This window comes from Amblyomma mixtum, chromosome 6 (genome assembly GCF_055824585.1).
Source record: "Amblyomma mixtum isolate Tamu chromosome 6, ASM5582458v1, whole genome shotgun sequence".
In the NCBI taxonomy this organism is placed as follows: domain Eukaryota; kingdom Metazoa; phylum Arthropoda; class Arachnida; order Ixodida; family Ixodidae; genus Amblyomma; species Amblyomma mixtum.
Genome location: NC_143017.1, coordinates 98,730,192 through 98,748,627, shown reverse-complemented (window position 1 = coordinate 98,748,627; position 18,436 = coordinate 98,730,192). Strand labels below are relative to the sequence as shown.

General features: G+C 47.9%; 1 protein-coding gene across 6 annotated transcripts in view; it reads right to left on the bottom strand.

The window, feature by feature from the left end:
- The window catches only part of alpha-Man-IIa (alpha-mannosidase 2), an 86,413-nt gene that overhangs the window by 31,010 nt on the left and 36,967 nt on the right, over nucleotides 1–18,436 (bottom strand). For all 6 annotated transcript variants that reach the window (XM_089548487.1, XM_089548488.1, XM_089548486.1 and 3 more), the window contains exons 4-9: nucleotides 16,250–16,397; nucleotides 14,709–14,880; nucleotides 14,070–14,197; nucleotides 12,281–12,454; nucleotides 9,088–9,274; nucleotides 105–282 (exon numbers count right to left, since the gene is read on the bottom strand). In XM_089548487.1, the coding sequence (XP_089404613.1) occupies nucleotides 105–282; nucleotides 9,088–9,274; nucleotides 12,281–12,454; nucleotides 14,070–14,197; nucleotides 14,709–14,880; nucleotides 16,250–16,397 (987 nt within the window). The remainder of the gene's footprint in view (nucleotides 1–104; nucleotides 283–9,087; nucleotides 9,275–12,280; nucleotides 12,455–14,069; nucleotides 14,198–14,708; nucleotides 14,881–16,249; nucleotides 16,398–18,436) is intronic.

The window sequence follows — 18,436 nt, the reverse complement described above, 5'->3', positions numbered from 1 at the left end:
ATTTTGAATATCCCCTACTTAAGAACGAAGCACCTCAAGTTATATTAAACTGCGAAATGACCAAGAAAATGAGGACACTTGCTGGCCACTTCAGCCGTGCATACCTCAGCATGCAGGTTTTCATTCACATTGATGTAGTCGAAGAGTTTCTGGTAGTTGTTGAACTGGTTGTCCCACTCGTTTGCCTTGTCGTACCTGAAGTCGTCTCCAAGCGGAACAAGCACAACATGAGTTCTGAAGAGCAGAGACTTCTTGCGGTACTGGTCCAGCAGTAGCATCGCTCTGCACAGGGGACATTAAAGTGAGCACAGAGTTAGTCCTTTCATCCACAGCTAAGATACCCTAACCTGCATGAGCCATGGTGTGGTACTGTGACTGCCACCGCATCCATGCAGGCAATGAGTGACTTTTTTTGGAGGCATTTTGTAGCCTAAGAACAAATGACACTGCTTCCGCCTGGCTGGGACCAATGCACATACACAGAGTCTTCTGCCACTGCCAAAGAAACCTGACAATCGCCTTCCACTTGAACGAAAAAAAAACAAGTATGAGAAGCAAGTACCACTGGGTCAAAGAAGACAAACCAAAATGCAAGATACTGTAAAAGCTCATTAATCGACCACTGTCAATTCGGGAATCCGAATAATTTGAACTGCCTGCTCAGTAAATCTACTGCGTTGTACACTCGCTAATTCGGATGATATGGCTCTCGCACCAGTTAGTTTGAACAGACTCCTAAAGGAGGCAACGTCCAGACATGACCAGCGAGGCAAAAGATGGTCGAAATATCCCTACTCAAAACCCGAATTCCACGCTGCAGATTTGCTTGCAGCCTACATACTGATAATAGTGTGCAACGGCACTAACGGATGACCCCGTCTCCTAGAACAGTCAGACCGCTTAGTTTTGGTTTCACTTTTCTGAGCTTCGTGCCAGCCTGCAGTAACGGCAGCTCGACCAGCCAATGTTAGCCAGCCAACCGAAGTTTGACACTGACTGGCACGTCGCTGGTGTTTTAAGCCCCCCTTCCGACCTCCTCTTTTTTCCTTCACCCAGCTTCAGAGCCACTGAGAGTTTCCTTCGCTTCTGTCAGCGTAGTTCCGTTCTCCCAGTGTGCTGAAACTGTGTGCTCATTATGTGCTGATCACACATGATCACACATGAATGTGCCACTTGAGGGGGGGGGGGATGGTGACGCGGTAGTGGAGGAGCTCCACTGCGTCGTACCTTGAAAGATGCTGGGGAGGCCCATGCAATTTTGGAGCAGTTCTGTTTCGACGCTCTTGACAGTATGCACGCAATAAAGCATTTGATATAAATGTGAAAAGTTATTTGTCTTAAAATCGGGCACCCATTGCCCAGTCTTTCACCAAATAAATTTATCATGAAGCAAGCGGTTCTTGACAACTTTTCTGTGTAATTCAATAATTCAAACTTTTTTTTCGGTTTCTTGAAGCTCGAATTAACAAGCTTTTACTACAACAAAACTCAGGCCACATTTTTGAACGCAGAATATTGTCACCGACAATTTCACACCAAAAGTCACAGCGTTTCCTAGGACGAAGCCCGCCGAACCGCCGAGCTCATGCAGAACGAAGACGACGCGCGGCCACGCGCCTGGAGCCAAGGTTCGGCCACCAGGTGGCGCCGGCAGAGAGCCAACAGTGTGGCATTGCCCCCCCTCTTTCAAGAGGCATCGGCCCGATGCCGCGCGGGCGGAAAAAAAAAATAATGAAGGGAAGGCGGAAAGTGAACAGCGCGAGTGTCTGCGTGAAAAGGGGCTAACGGGAGTAATACGGCTTCAGTCGCGCCACGTGGACTACTTCGGGCGTCGGTTGTCGTGAGGACCGGACAGTTCCTTGAGGGAGCACCTCGTAGGTCACCGTGCTGAGGCGGCGTAAGACCTGGTAGGGACCGAAGTAACGACGAAGAAGCTTCTCAGAGCGCCCCCGCAAGCGGATCGGGCTCCACACCCAGACTTGATCACCGGGTGTGTAAATCACTTCCCTGCGGCGGAGGTTGTAACGCTCGGCGTCGCGTTGCTGTTGGTGCCGGATTCGCTGTCGAGCAACATGGCGAGCGGCTTCGGCGTCACGTGCAAATTGGTTCGCTTCGAAAGAAGAAGGAGCAGGATCCGGAAGAAGCATGGCGTCCAGCATGGTCAAGGCTTCGCGACCGTGCACCAAATGGAACGGAGTGAAGCGTGTCGTTTCGTGTAGAGCAGTGTTGTAAGCGAACGTGATGTAAGGCAGTATCCGGTCCCAGTTTCCATGGTCATCGTCCACATACATCGAAATCATGTCGGCAATTGTCTTGTTAAGCCGCTCAGTCAGTCCGTTCGTTTGCGGATGGTAAGCTGTAGTCCTTCGATGGCTGGTGCCACTGAGTCGAAGTACCTCGCTCGTAAGTGCCGACGTGAAGGCGGTGCCCCTGTCAGTTAATACGACTGTAGGGGCTCCGTGACGAAGTACAATGTTGTGAATGAAGAAATGGGCAACGTCGGCTGCGGTACCACGGGGAAGGGCCTTGGTCTCACAGTAGCGGCTAAGATAGTCAGTGGCAACAGCAATATACCGGTTACCCATGGAAGACGCCGGAAATGGGCCGAGTAAGTCCATGCCGACCTGTTGAAATGGGAGGCGTGGGGGATCGATCGGCTGCAGGAGCCCGGCTGGTTTAGTCGGCGGCGTCTTCCGGCGCTGGCACTCACGGCAGGTTCGGACGTAGCGGTGGACAACCGCAGCAAGCCTGGGCCAGTAGTACCGTATTTACCCAATTCCAACGCGCACCTTTTTTCGGGGAAAATACGTCTCAAAATCGCATGCGCGTTGGATTCGAGTGCAAACCGAAACTGCCCCATAGCTGCCCATCGTCATCGCCATTATACGATGTGGGAGCTCACTAACTGCTGGAAACATGGGAGCACGTTTGCTCGTCGTTTTCTGCGTCGCAGGAGCCGTTTTCAACCGGTGTGGCGCTTGTCATTGGTCGCGTGCTCAGCGACCACAGACCGCGTTCACGGCGACGGTATCCCGTGCACTGCCGCGGTATCCCGTGCACTGCCGCGGGCGGACGCCTCATCACTGCCGTTGCACGATCAAGATACGCGGATCGAAGAATATGTTGATGAAACAACGGTTATCGGAAACGCGTCATTTCGGCGGTAAAGTTCCAAAAACGATGAGACTCCTTTCTGTTTTGCGGCCGACTCTCTGACAGAGATTACATCGTCCGCAGGCGGGGCACGCCGCGCCGCTGACGAGGTCGTGCATCATGCCGATCTCACAGATAACAGCGCTCCCGCGCCCGTTTTTACAGTCGAAGATCTTTATCTTTCGCTCAGACGCACTGACGAAGTCATCGATGCTCCGCAAGAAGCATCGCCGTTGCCGCAGTTACGCCTAGCAGCAGACGAACCTCCCATAACCGGAGCTCTCCGCTTGCGCTTGGGGCGTCTTCCTTTATACTGATGCTTTGTCAGGAAATTGCGTGAGCGAAAATCTCGTTTCTCAGTCACATCCATAGCGGAGATAGGAGAAAAACCCGGGCAGAAGCGTTGGTTCACGTCTCGGTGGCGGCAGAACGAAGAAAGAGCGTCTGCGCCCGACCGTGCGGTGGAATGCTCGTAGCCAATGGAACGGCTCCGATCGTACCACGTGATTTGAAGGGCCAGTCGCGACGCTCGACTCGGGCGGGAAACGATCTTTTTTTTCGTATTTTTATCAAGAATGCGCCGCTGCCGAAGTGGCTTCTCGTAGACGATGGGTAGGCCTACTTCCCCGCGAATATTCAAGAGCGGGCGACGCCGTGGAGCGAAATGCCGCGTTCCCGAAATTCGGTCAAATTCGCACTTTCGCGAGCCACCGCGAGTGCTTTAATTGTATTTTTTACTAACTTCCCATTGATTATCGGCTTTGATTTTTTACACATAAAAGAAGAGGCTTGGGGGAATACAAAACGCAAGAAAATACAAAATCGACTTTATCGAAAAAAATCGCGGTTTTTTCACCCGCATCTCCCCTTAAAATATAAAAACGGTTGCAAATTATTTTCATTCGTGGAAGTCACATGCACGTTAGAAGCGGGGCTTGTAGTTTTTTTTTTTATTACCAATATTGGGCGCGCGTTAGAATCGGGGCTTGAAAATTTTTTTTTTTTTTGGTGCCGTAAATTGGGTGCGCGTTGGAATCGGGGGCGCGTTGGAATTGGGTAAATACGGGTACTTGTGACGTATGCGCGCCAACGTGCGGGAAAATCCGAGGTGGCCCGAAGGAAGGTCGTCGTGGCACGCACGCAGAACTTCGTCACGAAGCGCTGTAGGTACGGCAAGCAGATAGGCAGTGTCCGTTGGGCCATAATTCTTTTTATAGAGGACACCATCGCGCAAGCAAAACGATGACAGTCCGCGCTTGAAGATTCGAGGAGGAGATGGAGCGGTTCCTTCGAGATACTCGATGAGAGGAAGCAGTTCGGCGTCGGCCCTCTGTTGGCGGGCAAGGGTGGACGCGGTGACAGCACCCAGAAAAGCGGAATCGTCGTCGGACTCGCCCATGGGGCAGGGAATAGGAGCGCGGGATAGACAGTCAGCATCGCTGTGTTTCTGGCCGGACTTGTACACGATGGTGACATCAAATTCTTGTAGCCGAAGGCTCCAACGAGCAAGCCGCCCCGAGGGATCTTTCAGATTCGCCAGCCAACACAGGGAATGATGATCGCTCACAACCCGAAATGGGCGGCCATACAGGTACGGACGAAATTTCGTAACGGCCCACAGCACAGCCAGACATTCCTTCTCCGTGGTGGAATAGTTGACTTCGGAACGAGACAAAGTGCGACTGGCGTAAGCAATCACGCGTTCTAGACCATCCTGCCACTGAACAAGGATCGCACCGAGACCAACGTTACTGGCATCAGTATGTAGTTCCGTGTCGGCGTCCTCGTCGAAGTGGCCAAGCACAGGCGTACATTGGAGACGGGACTTGAGTTCCGTGAAGGCTCTTTCCTGGTCCTGCCCCCACAAGAAGGGTTCAGCGTCTTTCGTCAGGCGGGTCAGAGGCTCAGCTAGCTTGGAGAAATTATGAACGAACCGGCGGTAGTACGCGCAGAGGCCCAAGAAACGACGCAGGCTCCGTTTGTCTGTGGGCCTGGGGAAGGCAGCTACGGCGGCCGTCTTTTCGGGGTCTGGACTAACGCCTCGAGCGCTGACAATGTGACCAAGAAACTTCAGCTGATGAAACGCGAAGTGACATTTCTCTGGCTTGAGAGAGAGACCAGCGGAACGTATGGCCTCGAAAACAGCACGCAAACGTTTCAGGTGCTCATCGAACGTGTCGGAGAAGATCACGACATCGTCGAAATATACGAGGCACGACTGCCACTTCAGTCCAGATAGCACGGTGTCCATCATTCGTTGGAATGTGGCAGGGGCCGAGCACAAGCCAAAAGGGAGCACCTTAAACTCGTATAAACCGTCAGGGGTAATAAAGGCGGTCTTCTCTCGGTCGCGTTCGTCGACCTCTATTTGCCAATACCCACTGCGGAGGTCAAGAGACGAAAAATAGGTGGCATGGCGAAGGCGGTCTAGAGAGTCATCAATGCGTGGCAGAGGGTACACATCCTTTTTCGTGACGTTATTGAGGCGCCTGTAATCCACGCAGAACCTGAGGGTGCCATCTTTCTTCGTGACGAGGACAACAGGTGATGCCCAGGGGCTCGTGGACGGTTGTATGACGTCGTCCTGGAGCATTTGTGTAACTTGGCGGCGGATGGCTTCACGTTCTTTTGAAGATACCCGATAAGGGCGCTGACATATTGGTCTTTGGTCGTCAGCAACGACAATTCGGTGCTTTGTAAGCGGCGTCTGTCGCACCTTGGAAGTTGATGCAAAACAATCGCGGAAGGAAGAGATCAGGTTTTCTACGCAGCGTTTCTGACTGGCCAAGAGGTGCGGGTTGACGTCGGTCGGGATGGCTGTAGCTGTCGCCTCGTCGTGGTCTGACGTCGTGGACAAAGAGCACTGCCTGGTACACTCTCCGAGCTCGTCAAAATAAGCGACGACCGCTGTTCTCGTGAGATGTTGCGGTTCACGGGTAAAGTTCGTAACTAAGATGTCGGTGCGACCGTTGGTAAGATCTACTAGGCCTCGAGCTATACAAACTTGCCGAGCGAGTAGCAGCGACATGTTCGCTTCAGCGATGCCAAGGGTGCCGGTGCTGCCATTACACTCGACTGTGACGAACTTGCTGGCTCGCGGAGGGATCGTTACATGGTCGTCACATAGGCGCAACATTACTCTGCAGGGCTCGCTGTGGGTGTCAACGGCTCGCTGGGCGGAAAAAGACACCATGAGTTCCCGAAGGTCGATGACCGCACCATACTCTTGAAGAAAATCCATGCCCAGAATGAGGTCTTTAGAACAGTCACGTAAGACGGCAAAGGAGCCAGTGAAAGTAAGACCCCGGATCTGGATGCGGCAGGTGCAGGCGCCGATCGGCGTCACTACGTGGCCACTGGCGGTGCGAATGACGGGTCCACACCAAGGCGTCAGAACCTTACGGAGAGTCGTGGCGAGTTGACTGCTCATCACAGAAAAATCAGCGCCGGTATCGACGAGTGCGGTCACTTGATAACTGTCGGCGGTTACAAAAATTTCAGATGAAACTAATCGTTCGCAGCACGTCGGTGAGGTCGTCGGAGAGGTCGTCGGAGAGGTCGTCGAAGAGGTCGTCGGATCGGGTCGCCACCCCCCGGGCAGGGGCGTCGAATCGTCGGGTGGAGGCTGTTGACTCTGTACAGTGGCGGCGGCCCTACCCCCGGAGGACGCCGTCTTCAGTTTTCCCGGCGAGGGGACGTGCGTCTGAACTGACCAGATGTTGAGGGCCGACTGGGCGAAGCAAAGCGCCTCGGGGATGGCGATCGCGATTGGCGCTGCTGCGAGGCCGGGGGCAGCACGTGAGCGGCGAGGTACTCTTCGATGTCCTGCGGTCTTTCACCATAGCGAGGTCGAGGCGCGTCGGGCGGGAAGCCTCTCAAACCCATACGCCGGTACGGGCAATGCCGCAGAATATGGCCAGGCTCCCCGCAGTGGTAGCAGAGCGGGCGGTCGTTGGGCGTGCGCCACACGTGCGCTTTGCTGACAGGAGGGCGCAGGTTCTGCTGCTGCTCGACGGGGCGCACGTAACGGTGGGATGTTCGAGGTCCGGCAACTGGGCGAAACTCTTGCGGCATGGGAGCAGGTCGGCGCAGGGCATCGCTGTAGGACATGACGTGTGGCTCCGGTAGTGGTGCTGGTGGTGGCTGCACCACGCGCTGAATTTCGTCACGGATGATGTCCCCTGTAGAAGGTATGCTTGCCGACGAAGCATCCATGCGGAGGTGTCGCAGTTCTTCGCGGACAATGCTCCGTACAATCTCTCGCAGCGCCTCATCCCCGGGGCCTGGCAAGGGCGCGAAGTATTGAGTGGCCGCTACATTTGCCTGACGGCCGTATTGGGCGCTCCGTTCCAGCAACGAACGCTCCATGGAGGTAGCTTCCTTGGCGAAGGCGGCGACGGTTAGCGGAGGGTCGCGCATGAGGCCAGCAAACAGCTGCTCCTTCACCCCACGCATAAGGTGCCGCACCTTTGTAGCTTCTGGCATGGTAGGGTCGGCCCGATTGAAGAGGCGTGTCATGTCCTCTATAAACATGGCCACGCTCTCGTTGGACTGCTGTGACCTGGAGCGAAGGGCAAGTTCAGCGTTCTCCTTCCGTTGGCTCGAGCTGAATGTGGCGAGCAACTCACGGCGAAAAGCTGCCCAGTTGGAAAAGGACGCCTCGTGGTTCTCAAACCACGTTTTCGCCGAGTCGAGCAGTGCGAAATATACATTCAGCAGCTTCCGCTCGTCGTCCCACTGGTTAAATGCGGCCACACGGTCAAAATTGGCCAACCAGTCTTCTACATCCTCAAACCGGTCGCCCTGGAAGGATGGTGGCGACCGAGGTGCGAGAAGGACGCACGGCGGGGCACTGCCGGAGTACTGACCTGTCTGGCTGCCAGTGGTGGACGTCATCGCTCTGACAGGCCTTGTTAGTGGCTCGAACTCGGGTTGCAGGCCTCGCAGCCGACGGCTCGTTTTGTGGACGGGTGTGGCGTCCGCGGGTCGGGGAGAAGCGTCACGGCTGTCGTCGGGGTCAGCGTACATGGGATGGTACCCAGCACGGCTCCACCAAATGTCACCGACAATTTCACACCAAAAGTCACAGCGTTTCCTAGGACGAAGCCCGCCGAACCGCCGAGCTCATGCAGAACGAAGACGACGCGCGGCCACGCGCCTGGAGCCAAGGTTCGGCCACCAGGTGGCGCCGGCAGAGAGCCAACAGTGTGGCAATATGAGCTATAAGTAATGGCAAAAACTCCCTGCAGCATTTGCGTTTTTTTTATATTAAGATTTCAGCTCAAAGGCAGTTTTGAAGCATGGTAGCTTGCTGTCAAGCTACCATGCTCCTTCCCACTAAACAGCAACATGAGCGAGAAGTCAGATAACTTATGTCACTAATTTAGCCACAAAGGAAACAAATCATAAACACTGGCTCAAATCAACTCCAACGATGTGTCAACATTTCAAACACTTCAAGTCTGCTAAAGACACTGCACCAGACATTATTCTGCCCTATCTGTTATTCTTCAAGCACCACCACCTCTATCTCGACCTTATCAGATTAGTCCTGCCCAAAAAAATATAAAGAAATCGCCACAACAAATACCAGCATCTTGGTAATCCGGCAGAAAACACAGCAAAGTTACAAATCCAAAACAGAAGCACAAAAATGGTAACTACTGGCATCTTCTCTTAAGCTTCCCTACACTTTATCTGCACCCGAATGTACTTAAACAGCCCACCACAACTTAAGTGCAGTTTAAAGAGAGCCTGCGATTTCTGGATCACTAAAGTTTCAAGGCAGCACTTTGAGGTATAAATGATGTCAACTTATCATCATCATCAGCTGGATTACATCCACTGCAAGACACCCTCCTCTCCCAATACTCTCCAAGTGAACCCTTTCTTGCTCCTGCTGTACAAGATGTAACTGCTGCAAGAAAAACTTACCTATCAGCTACATTGTGGTCGGTGATGGCTACTGGAGGCACTTTCCAGGGGCAGTTGATCTTGTTGCCGGGAAGTCGCTTGAAGTCAAATTGGCAACATACCTTGGGGTCAGGCCCACACGTGTGTGGAACATCATAGCTGTAGAAGGGCATCATGTGGCACAGAATGTCTGTTGTTTTGTTTTGATCTGCAGTTCAGCAAACAAAAAAAAAAGGACATGGCCGCAATCAGGCATTTCCTTTAATGTTTAACAACAATAAAAAGGAATGGGAATTAGATGATACTGCTTCCACAGTTCTGATGATGCTTCAGTTGGTTATATAGTTGTAGCACTACTAAAGAATGGCATGTCAAAGGACATCAGGTTAAACTGGCACAATGGGCACAGGAGAAATGAAGAAATAGGCTCGTTATAAAACAAAGGACTAAGAAATGCAAAGAAATGTACAATCAAGTAACTGAGCTCAAAGCAGCATCACCAATTGCTCTTTTACAGCACAAATGACTAGAGATTTAGGGGGTTTAACTTCCCAAAGCAACTCGGGCTATGAGAGACGCCACAGTGAAGGGCTCCGGAAATTTCGACCACCTGGGGTTCTTTAATGTGTACTGACAACACACGGAACACGGACCTCTAGAATTTCGCCTCCATCGAAATTTGACTGCCGCGGCAGGGATCGAACCCATGTCTTTCAAGTCAGCAACCGAGCACCATAACCACTGAGCCACCGCGGCAGACACAAATGACTAGAGCAACATCTTGAAGGCAATAAACAAAAGCAAAACCATTGGCATGAAAGGGATGAGATTATTGCTGACAATGATAACAAAAGGTTTGCTCATATATCTGTTGATTTCCAAAGCAAGAAACTAAGGGGCACTTTTTTTTCCCCCTCAGAGAACTGCCTTTGCAACTGAGAACTGACTACCAAAATTTTTGGTAGAGAGAGGGCAGGAAGATGAGATTCTCGATAACACAAGACAAAGTGAATAAGGGTTGAGGAGGAGCTGGAGTCCCGATAGCCAACGTTTTGACAAGAAGACTTGTCTTCCTCAGGGCAATGCGTTCACCAGGGGTTAAATACAGCCTTCATTCCAAGAAGAAGCAGCAATGAGGAGGAGGAGGACAGTGTAATGTGGGAAGAGGGGGTGGGCTGGGACAGGTAGGATTTCGAGCAGGATACGCCAGCTCAGCACAACAAAATCTGAAGAAGTGGATAGATGGGCAATGTGGACTTGAAAAAAGCTGTTTGTCCAGGCACGGGGGCTGCAACAGGTGTCATGGCAAGAAAAAGCAAGGTTGATCTGAAAAAAACTGCAATAAAAAGATGATTGAGCAGCATGGCAAAACCAAATACGAGGAAGTGAAAAAGAAAGGAGAGAGGATGACACAAAGGGAGAGAAGAAACGGTATAGAAATGCCTGGTTCACATCAGAGAAATAAAAAAATGGAAAGGACAAAGGAAATGGGGCCGGAAGTGCAGGATCCAAGGCTCACTGAGAAATGACAGCAGCAGGTGCAGAGCAGAAGGAAAAAATAGGTAAGAACAAAAATAGAAAAAAAAAGCATAGGAAAATAAAATAAAAGAAAAACTGTTAGAAACAATAAAAGGACAATATGAAGTACAGGGAAGGCAGGTGTAGCATATTTTCTCTTGTGGTGTTATCTTTGCTCTGGTCTGGCTATTTTTGCTCTGATTAAATTTCTTGAAGAATGCCTCTCAGTATTTTCTGTCTCTTGCAGGTTCGAAGCTGATTGGAAAATCAGTTTAAGTTCATCGAAATTATAATCACAGTGATTAAAAAGTTCAAAAACTGCCTTTTGGAGGTTCCTTCCTGTGCCAGCCATTCAGTCTCATGCTCACCGATTGTCCTGTCTGTCCGATATATTACTTCTGACAGGAGGAACACTGAAGCGCACTGATAATATCAGATGACATGCAGTTAAATCTAATCTTTATGTGAAAATGAAATCACTTGTCGTGCTTCTAACTGTTGTGTTGCTACACGTGCCTTCCCAGTACTCCAAGCCATCTCATTATTTTCTTTCATTGTTTTTTCTTTCTTTCCTATTTTTCTTTCTTTTTTCTCACTTATCTACTTGTACCTTCTGCTCTGTACCTCCTGTCATTATTTCTCAATGATCATAGACTCTTGCATTTCCTCCCGCTTTACTTTGTCCATCCATTTTCTTTTCTTTCCCCTTCTGGCATTCTCCCACAAAAGCAGGCATTGCTATGCTCTTCCTTCTCCTTTCATTTTGTGTTGTTCTCTCTTATTTTTTTCACTTCCATGTGTTTGGTTCTGCCGTGCTGCTCCATCTTTTAGAGTGGAAGCTCTACTTCAGCTGCACAAGCAGTTTCAGCGCTGAAGCCTGACCTCGAATAAATAAATAAATAAAATAAATATTGCCACAGCTGTGTTTCGAGCCCGCAGCAGCGCAAACAGATCAGCTTTGCTGGCCTGTGCACGAGAGCACTATGCTATCGCCGCAGCTGATCACGCCTCATGTTAAAACTGCAACGCACCCTCATGCTGTGGATTGCACGTCGTCATCTTCGTCAACACTACCATCAAACTAATAGCATTGCCAGACGTGCCGGCGACCCAGCAAAGCAAAACCATGAGCCAACCAGGCTGAACATGCTTTCGCAAGTCTGCTCGGTGGAACTACATTGAGACCCTACCACATTTTTATTCCAGCTTATTTCTGCTCAATCCTACTTCCTCTTGCCATGAAACCTGCCGCAGCCCCCATGCCTGGATAAACAGCTTTTTCAACTTCATGTTTGCCTCTCCACATCCCCGGATTCTGTTTTGGTGAGCAGAGGTATTTCTTTATCCCAGTTTTTTTTTTTTTTTTCAAGTAGACCGCTCTAATCCTCTTTTGAATGACACCAGACGCAGCCTATCACCACCCTTCCCACACCACTCTCTCCTCCCCCTCACTAATGCTTCCTCGTCAGAGCAAAGGCCCTATGTCACCCATGCCAATAATGAATGCATTGTTCAAACTTACACGAGCCCTCTTGTTGAAATGTTGGCTAGTGGGCCGAGGCTCCTTCTCAACTCATGTTCTTTATTTTGTGCTACTGAGATCCTTGCAATGATTAGGTACAAACACTTAGTTACAGCTTAACTGCGATAACTAATAATTTCGGTGAGCAGTTATTAGGGAAAGAGAAGCACGCACCCCATGGTTGGCGCCAGATGAACTCCACAGCTCTCTGCTTCGACAAATACTTCTTCACCGAGTAGTGGACTCTCTGCACCACCATGCTACTAAAACCCATTCGTTTGAGAAGGTACGGCATGGTGGACGAGAGACCAAAAGGATCAATTGCCCAGCCATTTTTTGGCCGCACCCCTGAAAAAAAAAAGAAAAAAAAGACATGAAACAAACTGGGCATATAGCAACTTGCAACATGGCATAAAAGTGAAGTTTAAGTGTGAACCAGAAATCTTCATACCTCTTTCTGTACCTGCAGAGATACAAACTTGTATCTATCTATCCCTTAAATTTACAGAATCCCTACGCATCCACCCTTAACTTAATAGATCAAGTCTCGCACAAAGGCACCTTGAACATACAGTCACCATGCACATAGCATGTTAAAAGACATGGTTGGCACAAGGCCTTGCCCGATTCATCTGACGGAGACAGAGAATGGCTGTCATCTGTAAGCCCGATCATAGAACAGTGAAGCCGGGCAAATTACTGGACCAGGCTAGTCGCCTACTAGGATGAATGTTAGAGGTGACCTTTCTGCTGCTCTACCTCACATACGGCGATGTTTGTCTAGTTAGTTCACTGGATCTGCCTTTCCACAGCTGCAGTAACAGACTGTAGTTATCTTTCAGTTAGTGTTGATGAACAAGGCAAGCACTAGTGCCAAATGAATATCATGAAAATTACATGATTTCTTTCCAAGACTCAAACACACAAGAAATGGGTATACACAGGCCACAAATGAAATGTGAGCAGGTCGGTTCTCACTGTCAGAAGAAAAACTGGTGGAGTTTTCATACACACACAACAAGGCTATAAAGTATGCAGAACAAAGTTTCAGCAGTACTGTGCTCGCATATATGCGTATTGATAGCATGGCTATGCACAAGCATACCACACAGGGATTTTAATTGTCAGAGATAGCGATCAGCACAGACAAAACGATGCAACTATGCCACATTTAGTTTGCATTCCAGCAATGTGTCCAGAAGTAAAAGGCAGCAGTGCATGCAAACAAGCCCTGACACACATCCTTACTATGCTGCAACTTCCTTTGAAGGTAAAACAAGCAGGAAGACACGCACGTGCTTACTGTGCCCCACAGTGTACATAAAGTGAACTACACCATTAAGAACGGCCCAAAGGAAGTTCAGCATGGCCCGTCGCCCTTGCTGCCACAGACATTATCAGGGCAAGTCTCTGGGCCATGCATACTGGTGCGATGTATGCCAATAATTGCCCAATGTACACATTGCTATCGTTAGCAGTGTTGACTGCTTTGTATAAAATAGAGTATACATGGGCATTTAGCGGGGCTTCGGTGACAATCTGAATTATCTAAATTTTCAAATTAACGAGGTTTTATTGTATATCACTTTATCATTGAACATGGTGCATAGGCTGTCGACAACCAACAGGCTACTCGCTCAGCAGTTAATGCTCATATTTCTATTTTTGAATCTTTTGCAAGAAATATACCCACTGCCACATTTGCTGTTGAGCTGTGCAGTGATGTTCTTGCAGCTTCACTAGAAATCCTGAACTACAGAAAGGTGAGGGCAGCCATTCCCTTTTTGATAGTAGAGAATGCTACACTATCTATGACACTATGGCATGATACTATCAACAGTGGAAGAGATTTTTCGCGGACATCTATGCTTTTGAAAGCATCCATGTCGACAGTCAAGATAGCAATGCCCTTGGCACAAAAGGCGCCGAGAAAATGCCTGTGCTGCTTTGTGAGTTACATTACCTAGGTTTCGTTCCAGCCACTGGTGTCCCTCGACCATCTGTTCCAGCATGGCAAACACATGAGTGTTAGCCTCATCATTCATCACCCAGCCACCTGTGACAATCTCCAGCTGGCCGGACTGCACATAGCTGCACAAACAAGACACATGCTTTGAACACCAACAGAAGCCCTCGCACAAGATTCACGGCACTGAGCTCACAAAGAGTGATAAATTACATGACATAACAAGTCCCTCCTAAGCTAAGAGCTTGTTCTGCACAAATGAATGAGCACTTGCATGACAGATTAAAGTACATATTAAAAAAAAATTGTGCTGAACAATTTTTATATTTATTTTCAATGGGCAATTTGTATGTTAAAGCAGTTTTTGTGGCACATTACCATATTTACAACACTTAAGTTTCCAGGCAAGTTTTGCAGAAGAAAAATCGGCAGAAAAATTAAGCCAAAGAAAACTGTGATTAGCACAGACTAAATACTGTACGAAAGATATCAGTATGAAAAATTAATGGAAGCTATGATACAGGAGGAAAACAAAACAAATACAAGGTGCAACATTAATAATTTGAAAACTAAGCATAGAAAAATATTTTTAAAAAAATCTAGGCTGCCACAGAGCATTTAATGTGTTATACTGACCCCCGCACTTTGGACTTGACCTCCTCACTTTGCTGATCAAACCAAAAGGAGAGGTACGAAGTTTCGGCCCATATAAAACGCCTGCGCTTATCCACACCCAACTTGATGACCATGTTGTCCAAAATATGCCGCGTTTGGTCCAGGAAATACTTGTCAAATGTCTTGAGCCAACCTAAATGCACAAAGAGACGATAAGCAATGGTCATGTCATACTGATCTCTAACACAAGTAAAGGGGAAATCAATAATACATAGTACATTGCGCTGAATCTAGCTAGGCTCTTGCATTACGTAGCAAATGTTAAATTAAATGTGCTCAAGCAAGAGGCCAGCACAATTCCTGAATTCATATGCTTGAAAACAAGCACTCCATGATTCCATACTTCCAGAATTCTGCACTATTGTGCTACCATACACTTACACCTGAGAGCCAAGTTCCAATTACTTTTTTTCTTGTACATGTACCACTGGGCCGAAAAAAAATGAAAATTCATAGAATGAGACAAACATATTCTGATATGTTAGTGAAACCAGCAATGCGATGACATGTCACCGGTTGCCTACATGCATTAGGCATGACTTTCATGCTTGAAAGCGAACTGCACCATTTGCTAAAGCAGATGAATGCAGAAAGACAGAAGAATGTGCACTCCTGGTAATGTCAATTGTCCTGGCCTCACTGCGGTCTTTAAGTACCTGTGCAATGAAGATCTTCATGCACACACCATGTTGTTGGCAACTACATGATGCAAGAGTGGCCCTCTAAGGCAGCCTAGCTATGAGTGCCAGTGACAGATAGCTAGACAGCTTTCCTTGCAGTGTGTACCACTATGTGAGTACAGCTTCATCTACAATCATGACAGCCCCACAGTATTTAGGTCTGTTTCACCTCAACTTCAAAGCAAAGGCAATAGCTGCACAAAAGGCCTGTTATGCAATAATGTGTTCCTATGCTAAAGAGGTAATTTGTTGAATGGAGTGCAGTCTGTATGTATCAAGGTGAGGCATGGCTGAATCTTTAATTTGCCCAATTATCTCAAATGTGTTTCTTGCAAAGAGATTCCCACAACATAACACTCAAGGTATCCATGTGACATGCAGTAAGGAAAGGCGAAAGTCTGGAAAAATGTCTAGCTACAAGTGCTTGATATCATAAGTTGTGAACTAACTTTACAAGGAAATGCAACTTCCTTCATATCATGAAAACAGGAGCTTCCAAAGACCCACTAAGTATTGCGAGTGTTACTTGAATAGTGTGTTACTCTGAACAAGCTAACAAAAAAGAATTAAGACTTTCTAGTCTGTATTACCAAGGCACGAATATTACAAATATTGTCCCAGACAAGCTCCAGCAATGTGGTTGTAAGCAGATTTTTAAAGCCGCTAGCAGGGGTAGCACTCCTCGCCAGCTATCACTGTATGATAAATAATTGTTTACCTCTAATTTTGCAATACTAATACAACAATGTGGAGTGAGGAACATCACAACACCCGGTTCGATATGTGGCAAACAAAGTGCACTTATGTGCACTGGTCACATACCTGGATCATTATGGGAATGAGGAACAACAAACACCCTGAGTTTCCTGTCTTTCGTCCACATTGACTCCTCATACTCAAGTTTCCAGCCCTGTTTCCAGACGCCTCCATCTGGGTTGTCGAACGCTAACTTTTCACATACGTCATACATCTGCAAGCAAACGAAGCAGAGAAAGAAAGACAGAACACTTGTAGTTAACAAAGCATCTGCACACACCTCTGCCTGCCTAAGCACAATGCATCCCAAATAGCATTTTAACTAAGAGCACTGCCAGAAACAGCTACAATTAAAAACAGAGGACGCCAATCACATCCATTAAGTCTGGGCCAGGTGGGAGATGTGCAGTCATGAGCAGTGAGAGAGGAAACAAACATTTTGCACAAAAATGCTAATTTTTACGGTCATTTCTCCACTAAATTTGAAAATGACTTTTGGATTTTATACGCCAAGAGGAACACTAATGAGAGAGGAGAAAAACTGCTCTTGTCGCACATAATTATGGAATAATCAATAAATTAATCCTTAAACCTTTTTACATAGCTTACGACTGTGCACTCTCTTCCTGTCGCCTTTACTCTAGTGGAGACAAAAATGACAGCAGCCCTTGACGACCATCCCTATTGCCAGCATCTAACAGAGCAGTAATATTAAGCATGACACAAGGCTGCTGAAGCAGAGAGGAAATAAAACTTGCACTGATAAGATGAGTTAGTAATTTAGGTTTCAGTTACCAACACTTCTTGTGACTTGATAGAATCTTAAACAAATGAAATCAAAACATGTGCAATGGCATGCTGAGCCTGTTCATAACTAGTTAAAAATCAAGGACTTTTTTCCCATTATTAACTATCAGCAAGAAAAGAAATGCGAACGAGACAACTGAGCCGCGAACAGCAAAATATGAAGGTCTTAGCCAGCAAAAGCTCAATACCGGCTCAGGTTATTTTAACTTCGAAGGTGCAAAAACCATGCTTCAGAATCAGAAGTGTTAATCAACCTTCCTAGTATTTGCTTTCCAGGAACTAATACGTTGGTGTTTTTTATTGCCACCTTAGTTTTCTTGTTCGCGTTTCATTCGTTGCCGATAGTACCTGCCGATTCAACCTAACTATTTCTCACAACTGCAAGGCAGTAGAACTGCAACCAGCTAGTTCATCAATGCTGAAGTAGAAAAGCACCTTATCAAACAAATTTTTACTACATAACATAAACTCTAGTGTTTTAGAATTATTCCTATGAGAAAGTACCTTTACACCTCATACAGTCAAAATGCAGAGAGACGTTTTTGCATTTCACAGCAAAGAAAAATGAAACACTTGGCAATTTGAGTGAAAATGCCATGAGCCACTACAATTGCTTTATCAAAAACCTTGTACACTACAACATCAAAAGCAGACAGGAGAATCCTGAAATGTACGAGTGCAGTGACCATGACAGACTAGACTCGTAAGAACGACACATAGATTATGATGGATGTCATGGACATTGACTGCAAAGTTCAAGAGGGAACACTGAGATAGCACAGAAGAGACAATTGGACCGCTAGGGGAGTGACTGAGATAAAAACATCCAGAGCACTCACCATCCCTCATGGCAAGACAAAAAAAGAGAAAATCACTGAGGAAGATGGAATGCACCCCCTCCCCCCTCCATGAGTGGACCCACTTTCAGGAGCACCTGGGTGACACACCAGGTGGTGCATTCCTGAGAGTACCCATTTCTCAGCCTTCATGTGCCTACAGCGCAGACTGGCCTCTGCAACATTGGCTTTGAGCAGAGAGGTGGAGAGGCAATTTTCTTTTTCGAAATACTATGACTATGACACCATTTACCCTGGAGGAACTCTCCTTACACAGCTTTCACAGCAGATAAGAGAGTGTGGCCTAATAATGTCTCAGTGATCCCAGAGGTGCTCAAGAAAGTCAGCAAAGGAAAGGAAAATGTAGCAAACACTGATAAAGAACTGAAATATGAGGTAAAGCAGGTCAGAGCTACGAGATGGCTACAAGTCTCCATAATTTGAGTCTCCACGATTTGAAAGCATAGTGCATTTCACTTGCGTCACATCTTTCAATATCAGACTGCAAAAGGGCAGATTCTGTACAGTCCTTCAGTGCTCACGCAGTGTTCAGAAGAGCCTACACTGCAGGTCTGTCCAATCTGCATTTGGACCATTCAGGCATTACTTG